Source organism: Entelurus aequoreus, linkage group LG02 (genome assembly GCF_033978785.1).
Source record: "Entelurus aequoreus isolate RoL-2023_Sb linkage group LG02, RoL_Eaeq_v1.1, whole genome shotgun sequence".
NCBI lineage: Eukaryota > Metazoa > Chordata > Actinopteri > Syngnathiformes > Syngnathidae > Entelurus > Entelurus aequoreus.
This window is the reverse complement of record NC_084732.1, coordinates 14,137,337-14,148,560: the sequence shown is the minus strand read 5'-3', so window position 1 is coordinate 14,148,560 and position 11,224 is coordinate 14,137,337. Positions and strand designations below refer to the sequence as shown.

Here is an 11,224-nt window from a genome sequence, read left to right as displayed (position 1 = left end):
TGTTTGCTCCTTTGCGGACGTCAGGTGAGGCGTGAAAGACGTTAGCAACTTGTGTCCGGGGTTACACTAAAACACTTCACGTCGTGATTCATAATCGAATCGCGATTCTTTTCAATCCCGATTCTAAATCGATTCAAAATGATCAAAAATCGGTTTAAAAAGGAAAACTTTTTTTTTTTTTTTAAGTTTTTTGTTTAGAATCATTTAAAAAATATATATGCAACACGCAACAAGAAGGATCTTTTCTAACCTGAACCTGTCTTTCAAAAGGTTTTCATTATAATTATTGTACCAAATAATACATCCATACATAGTAAAATAATCATCAGGTGCCCAAAGATTCACACTGTCAGGTTCAAACACTGATGACCTCTATTAAACAGACAAAGAAGCAGGGAATTAAACAGAGACAAAATTCAATTTGGCTCAATGAGGAGAAACGCGTAGATCTGTACCCTTGCACAGTGTCCCGCCACGCTCTGACGAAAGATTGTACGCCTCCTCTTTTAATTGGACTTTCCCTGATTACATGGCAACAGCTGTTTCTAAAGGTAAGGGGGTCGTAAACAGCCGTTGCCTTTGGTTACAAAACAGTTTAAAAAAAAAGGTGCCTGGAGGGGCGGTCAGGTCCTGCTTCCTCTCCGCTTTGTAGATCTCAGGTCAAGACAAAATCTTCCTGTGGATTACAATACATCAAAGAAACCGACACCTTACTGTCACTTCCCATCCTACACAGTGGAGTTTTAATAGCCTTTTGATTGGTAGGATCAAAGACAGCTTTTGTCTGCTCGCCTGGAACTCATTGAAACACAAAGTTTTGTGATAACTTAGATACAATTATTCTGACACACACCCCTATTGATTACTATTTATTTTTGTCACAAACCTGACCAAAGCCTTGTTCAGCATGTTGTTCATAATCGTTTATGTGTTATATGAATAATCTCCGTGACTTCCTATCAGTTGGCAAGGTTAAACTCTTGCGTAGGTTAGATATGTTTATTGGATGCGATTAAAATCAAGAGTAAAATCGCTAATTCACTGTTAATCGTCATATATAATATACAAAATATTTATACACGATAAACAATAAACATAGACTACTCTTAAATTGAGCATTTTAAAGCACCAACATGAGCACGCTTATGGACGATTGTGTGTTCTCTGTCGACCTCTAGTGGCCAAACGGTTTCATTACAGTGTTTACAATTTGACGGTCGTCACGTAGCAATGATGTCTGGGGTTTTACACGACTAAAACGCTTGAATAAAGTAGACAATGTAACAAATGTGTATGAAAAGACAAAGTAAGACTTTAATGCGGTCGCAGAATGACAAAACTCACATTTTGTCGATTCGTTATAAAAACAAATACGTCCTTAAAGAGAAAATGACGTCACAGACTGAACCAGTAAACGATAATAATGGATTGGATTAAAAAAATAAAATATTGTTGAGATTTGTTAAGAGTGTATATTGTTCAATAAATAAATTTTAAAAATGACAACATAAAAAAAAAAATTAAAAAAAACTTGTTCCGGGTCAAAATGAGGTCAGACAAGCCTAAATATTTAACAGCTACTTGAAATTATTGAGATTTGTTAAGAGTGCCTTGGTTTTTATGTGTATTGAGAATATATATGTTTTTATGCACATTGTTCAATAAATAAATAAAAAAAATTACAAAAGCTAAAAAAATTTTTTTTTTAAATAATAATAATGGATTGGATTTATATAGCGCTTTTATAGACACTCAAAGCGCCTTAGTCTTCCACATATATTTATTGAAGAAAAAGCAAGGCCAGCAACACTCGTGTCCTTCATATAATTTTAATATAAACTGCACAGGATCTACCAAACAGAGACCGGTTTCAACAAGGTCTTCATCAGTCTGCAATTTTTTTTAACAGGAAGTGATGCACTTAAATCAGGGGTGTCAAACGTACGGATGCGGCCCGCGGACAGTTTTTACCCGGCCCGCGGAATGAGTTTGAAAATGAGCCGAAAATGTTGAATGAAAATAAACTGCTGTTCTAAATGTGTCCACCAGATGTCGCAATAGCAATTATTTGTATCGTTGTAGATGACGCTACATATGTACAAAATAAACCACATGATGAGCAAACTACATAAATAACATCCTGCAATTTGATTTGGATATTATTTTTTTATCTTAATAAATTGAAAATTAACACCAACGAGTTGACTGATGAACATTGTCGCATAATTTATTCAGAAAGTATAAATAACGACAAATTGATTGATTGAGACTTTTATTAGTAGATTGCACAGTACAGTACATATTCCGTACAATTGACCACTAAATGGGAACACCCGAATAAGTTGTTCAACTTGTTTAAGTCGTTAATCAATTCATGGTAGAAAGATAGAATACTATTAACCGCAACATGTAAGTGTAAAAAAAACAACAACAACAACATCAATCTGAAGTTGTCTTTATTTTTAAGTTATCGAGCCGTGTGGGGGGCGGGGGGGGCGTGGCCTGCAGACCTGCAGCGAAGCGGGGTGTGCCAGGACCACCTTCGAGATTTTTTATTGAAAAATAAAACATTGTTCACAAAGATGAACGAGGCTGTCATGTCCATCCTTGGTGGTCTGAAGAACCCGGAGGAGCGAGACCTCCACACGTGATTTTACCAGTCCGGCCCACTTGGGAGTAGATTGTTCTCCATGTGGCCTCTAAAATGAGTTTGACACCCCCGGTTTAAATAGCCACAGCTGTGGTCAAATCAATTGATGTAATAAATCAAGAACAACTTTCAAAATAAAAGTGCACAAATAATAGACAAAATGGAAAATTGTACAAAATAAATCAAAGACTCAGTATAGTATCATAGGAAAGTAAAGTAATAAATAAATAAAACATTTTAAAAATGTGTTATTATAATGGTTGTCCACACACTTTTATTTTTGTATTATTTTATTTTCCTATGATGCTGTACTGAGTCTTTGACTTATTTTGTACAATTTTCCATTTTGTCTATTATTTGTGCACTTTTATTTTGGAAGTTGTTCTTGATTTATTATATCAATTGATTGACCACAGCCGTGACTATTTAAGTGCATCACTTCCTGTTAAAAAATGTATACATTTATATTAAAATCATAAGAAGGACACGAGCGTTGCCGGCCTTGCTTTTTCTTTAAGTACACTTTTTGCCGTGCACCTCTTTATTTTTGTTTTATGACCTTTTTTGGAGAGTGCGTGTTTTTTTCCTGTATTTTGTACCACATATATTTATTAATACATTGGTATACTTTTAAACATTTTATTTGAATATTGTTTGTGCTTCCTACTGGACTCTTTTGTGTGAAAAGATGTCACAGATTGACTCTGGAACAGACCATTCCTATTTCCTTGTGTGAGAGGGAAAAAAAGAAAAAGCTGTGTAGTCACACCTGATTGGCTGATCATGACATCATCATCTGGGGCGAGGAGTTCCCTCACCCTGCTCTCTGAAACACAAACACACACACACACCGTTTTTTATAGAGGACAATGAAGTGCATCATGGGTAAATAGATGAAATAACAAATGATATAAAAAATGTAAACAAATAATATTTTATTTAATGATGATAATCAACGACAAAAAAAAGGATGCGTGTCCTCCTTCCCACACGAGAAAACACCCACAGCACGCCTCCTCTTCTTTGGTGTGTCGTGACCAATGGGAGCCCACGCCTCTCCTCAGCCAATGGGAAGGCTCCAAAGTGATGTCATGCAGCAGCTGCTGTGCGGTGGTGCTGATGCTGCGGAGGATGCTGCACATTTTCAGCGTGAAGCCCCGACATCAAACTGGTGAGTGAGAATCTTTTCCTCCGTTTTAAACATTTATATAGTTTCTCCTGGCCTCCTTTTTCTTGTTATTGTCTCGAATTGGAGCGACCGTGCTCGGGTGATGAAGACGATGATTGAAAATGACATCATTGCTCAGACGCACCATGAATAATACGGATGATGTCATGGTAATCGGACAAAAGAGAGGAGCACATTTTCACCGGAGAAGACGTCATCTTTCTTGCGTAAATGTTTACTTCTTTGCCGGAGAGGAAACACAAATTGACGCAAATGATTATTTTTGAACTGATCCAGTTGATGATATTGAAACTAATTAGCTGGAAAGTTCCATGCATGTTTTGTGTGTGACAAATTAGTTGAAATGTTTTTACCTCTGTTTAGACTCACAGGACCAACATTACTCCCTGAGTGCAGTCTAGCTGACTTCACAAAGTCTTCCTAGCAGCCATGACGTCATCAGGTACATTTCCTCTCACCCACTCAGACTTGTTGTTGGCACTGAATTAATATTCTTAACATTATTATCATCTTTGTTGTTGCAACAACCCTTCATATTAGACATGATTTCATTCTAAACACAAATAATATTGATATATATAAATATGAAGAATATATAATTGATATATTTATTTATAATATTTATAATTGATATATAATATACATATAGATTGTCAATATCAAGTTAATATCACTATTCAAGTGAGTAATGGTGTTGAAGATTCAGGTTTATACTAATATTACATATTTCATTATGTTTGTTTCATTATCTGCTTTAACATTTTTATATTAATAGGAACAATTTTATTAATACTAAAATATCGATATCATTCAAATTATTATATCATAATATGATTCTTATTTCCATTACTTGTAATTAATTTCACTGTAAAAAGCCATATAATTTCTGTTTAAAAATGTGGTATTATTACTATCATCACCATTGTTGTTAACATGAAATATTAATATTAAAGAGTAAGTTAATTCTAAACAAATTGTATTGATCCATAACACATTTTTGTTAACACATTAAATATGACTATCATATATATTAATACTAATAGCAATAATAATGTTGGTACCAATACTAATATTACTATTTATGTTGGTATTAGTATTAGTATCCGCATTGATGTATTAATATTAATAGTAACAATAATTATGATATTAAAAATAAAATATACATTTTATTAGATTTGTGTCCTATTACAGTCAATTTAGGATGATCTTACTATTAACATTATGTTAGTTTTAATATCATTATCTTTATAATTTGATCATTATTATTATCGTCGTTGGCACTAAACAATAATAATAAGCATATTTTTAATTCAAAACACAAATCATATTGATACATACATATGAATATATTGATAATACATGACTATAATTTACATATATTAATTATAATATTAATAGAAATGTTTATATCAATATTAATGTGTTAGTATTCATGTTGGCTATCAATATCTGCATTGATTTTTTTCATATTAATTGTATGCGTAACATTGATATTGGCATTGATTAAAAAAATACTATAATATTAGATAATATTAAAATATTAGGGGAATTGTTCTTCTTGAATAATATTATAATTGTCTTAGATTAATATTGCTATTAACATGAATATTACTTGTATTATTATTCTTATACATACTATAATTTGATTATCAGTTATTGTTATTATTAAGACTACGATTAATATTATTATTGGCGTACTTATTGTTTGCGTTTGTCTCTTTTCAGCCTACAGAGAGAAGTTGCGAGAGCTCCCTCTGGTGTCGTTTTTGTGCTCCTGCATCCTCCAGAAGCCACCTGGCGCCTTGTCCGCTCAGAAGGAAGGTCAGCTGACACGTCCTCACAGTCACGTGATCACATTTGGCTTTAAGGCAGCTAACTTCACTAACTAACTTCACCGACTCTTAATAATGGTATCTGGGTTCGAATCCCAGTTAAGTCAATTGATACTGCAGCTCACTGTTTTGTTTTACCGCTTTCATCGATTACTTAGGTAATTAAATTTCTCTCAACAAGACCCAGGACAGCTCTGTCGTTAACAACGTTGGCTCCCAGTAAGGGGTACCGGGTTTGAATTCCAGTCGGTTCAGAAGATAGCCTACAATCCTGGAAGTGACAGTGTTTAATTTCACCTCAATCAAAGTGTGCTGAGACGGGTTGTAGATCACATTTGTGTATGGGCCGGAACCATGTCTCAAATAAGGGGTACTGCGTTCGAATGCCAGTCGGGTCGATAGGTAACTTACAAAACCATGGCTGTAGATGTCAGGATTATATACGTTGGGGCGGAGTTAATGTTAAGATTCTTATTATCAATTCTTATTATCGTACCCAGGAGAGCTCACTGGTTAGCAACCTCAATTATGCTGATTATTATTATCTTTACCATTTACTTACCTTTTCAACTATAATCAACCAACTACTACATAACTTTCTTCTGTGTGGGTGATGTAAAAAACCCACACGATATATGTCGTCTTGATGCCGTAAAGCCGAAGCTTTATAAATGACTGATCAACCAGACTGGAAATTTGAACTATATGTTGACCATTGAGCCATCCTAGGTTCCGTCGAGACCGGATTCCAGCCCATACACAAGAGACCGTTGTCTCAGTAAACTACGATGGATGTGAAACAACACACTGACTCTAAGTTACTGATCAACCCAACTGGGATTCAAACCCCTTCTTTGGGAGCCAACCATTGAACTATCCTGGGTGCTGCTGAAACATGGTTCATGTAATCTAGGACCCCTGTCTCAGTAAACTACGTTGGAGGTGAGAGAAAACACAAACTGTTCCAGGTTGTAAATTATCTTTTGAAACGCCTGGGATTTGAACCCAGTACGCACACAGATTTCACCCCATACCCAAATGGGATGGGGTACCCCTGTCAGAGTAAACTACGATGGAGTTCAAATAAAATACTGACCTTGCCTATCGTCCCAACTGGGATTAGGACAGAGTAACCCTCATCGGCGTTTAGCTATCCTGGGTCCATACACAAATCTGATCGAGGACCCCTGTCTCAATAGAGGTGACACAAAACACTGACTGTAAGTTACTGATCAACCCAACTGGGATTCAAAGCCAGTATCGATTATTGGGAGCCAACTGTGTTAACCATTGAACTATCCTGGATTCTGCTGAAACATGGTCCTGCCACATACACAAATGTAATCTAGGACCCCTGTCTCAGTAAACTACGATGGAAGTGAGAGAAAACACCAACTGTTCCAGGTTGTAAGTTATCTTTTGAACCGCCTGGGATTTGAATCCAGTACGCTAACAGCGTTAACCACTGAACTACCAAGGGCTTTTTTTAAATAAGTTTTCGCCCCACAGACAAATGTGATCGAGTACCCCTGTCAGAGTAAACTACGATGGAGGTCAAACGAAATACTGGCTCTAACTTACTGTCCCAACTGGGATTCGAACCAAGTGACCCTTATTGAATGCTGACTATGTTAACCAATTAGCTAGCCTGGATACCTTTGAGACCTGATTCCAGCCCATACACAAATGTAATTGATAACCCCTGTCTCAGTAGACTACTTAAAACACTGACTTTAAGTTACTGATCGACCCAACTGGGATTCAAACCCAGTATCCCTCATGGGGAGCCAACTTTTGTAACCATTGAACTATCCTCAATCCTGCTGAAACATGGTTCATGTACTCGAGGACCACTGTCTCAGTAAACTACGATGGAGGTGGGAGAAAACACCAACTGTTCCAGGTTGTAAGTTTTCTTTTGAACCGCCCGGAATTTGAACCCTGTATGCCAAAAAAGTTAACCACTGATCAATCCGGAATCTTGTTCAAAGAAGACCGATGTAATGGAGTACCCCTGTGGTAGTGAACTACGATGAAGGTGAAACAAAATACCTATCGTCCCGACTGGGATTTGAACGCAGTACCAGCTATTGGGCGGTTTAAACCACTGAGCTATCCTGGGTCACGTTGACAAACGATACTGGTTCATCCACAAAAATAATCAGGGACCACTGTCTCAGGTAAAACAAAACAGACTGAGATTTGAATCCAGATCCACTTATGAAGAACAATGACTTAACCTCGGTCCTGGTGAAAATGAGTCCGATGCTTGACATAGTACTCTTAAAAACCTATGACAGCGGTGAAACAGAAGAGTGAGTTACCAGTCGACCCAACTGGGATTCAAACCCAGATACCGTTACTAAGAGTCAGTAATGAAAGTTTGGACACACCTGTCTTTGACGGACAGGAACAGTTTTTGATCGGGTCGGAAGTGAAGATGTTAGTCTTGTTATTATTTCACGTCAAACCTTCTGACGTTTGGTCCGGTGTCCTTGCAGGCGTGGTGGACCTAAACCTGGGCGACATTCGCCACATGGAGGTGATGGAGCTGAGCAAGCGTGCGAGCGGCCACGCCTTCCAGGTCATCCTGAAGCCGCCCATCTTTAACGGCGAGCCCAAGGCGACCACGCCCCCTCGTCCCAAACCCTCGCTGGAGGAGATCCAACACAAACTGGACGCCGCCCACGAGAGGAGAAAGGTCAGAACCGAACGAGCGTCCCCGGCCCCTGACCGTCGGCCGTGACGCTGACGTCCATTTTTTTTTCGCTCTTTCAGTGTCAGGAGGCGGAGCTCCTGAAGCACCTGGCGGAGAGGCGACAGCACGAGCGCGACGTGGCCAGCAAACACGCGGACAGGAAGTCGCAGGGGGCGAGGTGACGCCTGGCGTGCGGAGATGGATCTCATCGTCCTTTTTTCGGACGGCTGCTGAAGACTCCGACGGCACGGGAACTCTAGACGGATCGCGTGACGACAACTTTGTTTCCACGGCAACGCTGCTCCGTGAGCGCGGACGCCGTCGGGACACGGCGACACCCAGAGACGGCAGAGACGTTTTTCTTCTCGGTGTGGAAATAAAAACACAACCAGCATCGGTATCGGTCTGACGCCGGCCGTGTCTACTTGATAATGATATCGGACAAAATAAAACGCTAAAAAGTAAACGTCAACAAAACTTTTTCCAGCGACTGCCTGTACAGAAAAGTTGAAAGAAGCGTTTGACATCCACATCTTAGCGTTGTGTGTACATTTGTGTAAAATATCATAATAGAACTAATCAATTCATTGGATGGATGATTCATGAAGAAGCCGCACTTTAGTCACCCTGCCATGAACGCAGCGGCTGCCACGCACTAAACATGATTTATTTCTACGTCAGTAACTAGTCATCATTTGAACGAGGGTGTGTTTTTGCAGTGGCATTGACGTTTGGTTACTTTCATGTCTTTTAACATTACTATTTCAATTTTAATTTGGAACCTTTGAGAGGCGCTGCTGGGTCTATTGACCGATCCAAAATTCTCTTCAAGGCTTTGAAAGTTTTAATAAAAAAGTATTGCGGAACATGTTGTGAGAAATGTCATTTCTTTATTAGGCTTAGTGGAATATTCAAACTCTCAAGGCCCCAAGCTGTTTGTTTACATGCTTTTTTTAAATTTCTCTTGGCTATTTGGGCTTATTGGACCCTAATTCAGTGGTTCTTAAAGGCCTACTGAAATGAAATTTTCTCATTTAAAAGGGGATAGCAGATCCATTCCATGTGTCATACTTGATCATTTCACGATATTGCCATATTTTTGCTGAAAGGATTTAGTAGAGAACATCGACGATAAAGTTTTGGTCGCTGATAAAAAAAAGCCTTGCCTGTACCGGAAGTAGCGTGACGTCACAGGTTGAAGGGCTCCTCACATTTGCACATTGTTTACACCAGCAGCGAGAGCGATTCGGACCGAGAAAGCGACGATTACCCCATTAATTTGAGCCAGGATGAAAGATTTGTGGATGAGGAACGTGAGAGTGAAGGATTAGAGTGCAGTGCAGGACGTATCTTTTTTCGCTCTGACCGTAACTTAGGTACAAGCTGGCTCATTGGATTCCACACTCTCTCCTTTTTCTATTGTGGATCACGGATTTGTATTTTAAACCACCTCGGGTACTATATCCTCTTGAAAATGAGAGTCGAGAACGCGAAATGGACATTCACAGTGACTTTTATCCCCACGACAATACATCGGCGAAGCACTTTAGCTACGGAGCTAACGTGATAGCATTGTGCTTAAATGCAGATAGAAACAAAATAAATAAGCCCCTGACTGGAAGGATAGACGGAAGATCAACAATACTACCAAACTCTGGACCTGTAACCACACGGTTAATGCTGTACCGCCTGGCGAAGCCTAGCAAATGCTGTTGCTAACGACGCCATTGAAGCTAACTTAGCTACGGGACCTCGACAGAGCTATGCTAAAGACATTAGCTCTCCACCTACGCCAGCTCTCATCACGACCCGTGCTCACCTGCGTTCCAGCGATCCACGGCACGACGAAGGACTTCCCCACGATGATCGGTGCGGTCGGCGGCCCAGAGACGGAGAAAAGTCAAGGTGAGGACAGCGGCGCGGCGGCGGGCGTTGTAGCTTTCGACGACACCCCGGCCGCCATCAGTCGGCAAGAAACAAATATTGCCCCAAAGTTACGTACGTGACATGCACATAGCGCCACGCACGTATGGGCAAGCGATCAAATGTTTGGAAGCCAAAGCTGTACTCACGGTAGCGCGTCTTCTATCCAACTCAAAGTCCTCCTGGTTGTGTTGCTGTAGCCAGACGCTAATACACCGATCCCACCTACAGCTTTCTTCTTTGCAGTCTCCATTGTTAATTGAACAAACTGCAAAAGATTCACCAACACAGATGTCCAGAATACTGTGGAATTTTGCGATGAAAACAGAGCTGTTTGTATTGAGATACAATGTGTCCCAATACTTCCGCTTCAACCCTTGACGTCACGCGCAAACGTCATCATACCTAGTTGTTTTCAGCCGGAAGTTTCCCGGGAAATTTAAAATGTCACTTTATAAGTTAACCCGGCCGTATTGGCATGTGTTGCAATGTTAAGATTTCATCATTGATATATAAACTATCAGACTGCGTGGTCGGTAGTAGTGGGTTGCAGTAGGCCTTTAACCTGGGTTCAATCGAACCCTAGGGGTTCGGTGAATCGGGCTCAGGGGTTCGGCTGAGGTCAAGACACACCCGACTCATCGCGTAAATAAAAACTTCTCCCTATCGGCGTATTACGGATATGGCAACAGCAGAAGTCAGACTGATTTGCAGGTGTGTAATTTCTTGTGAGTTTATGCACTGTGTTGGTTTTGTTCTTTGAACAAGGTGATGTTCATGCACGGTTCATTTTGTGCACCAGTAATAAAACATGGTAACACTTTAATATGGGTAACATATCCACCATTAATTAGTTGCTTATTAACATGCAAATTAGTAACATATTGGCTCTTAACTAGTCATTATTAAGTACTTATTAATGCCTTATTTGG

General features: G+C 39.3%; 1 protein-coding gene across 1 annotated transcript; it reads left to right on the top strand.

Moving 5' to 3' along the window:
- The first annotated feature begins 3,760 nt into the window (after nt 1–3,760).
- On the top strand, nt 3,761–9,229 carry LOC133662552 (stathmin-4-like). Its single transcript, XM_062066670.1, has 5 exons — nt 3,761–3,821; nt 4,203–4,281; nt 5,565–5,660; nt 8,173–8,372; nt 8,450–9,229. The coding sequence occupies exons 2-5, from the start codon at nt 4,269–4,271 to the stop codon at nt 8,549–8,551; spliced, it is 411 nt and encodes a 136-aa protein (XP_061922654.1). The 5' UTR covers nt 3,761–3,821; nt 4,203–4,268; the 3' UTR covers nt 8,552–9,229.
- The last annotated feature ends 1,995 nt before the right edge of the window (nt 9,230–11,224 follow it).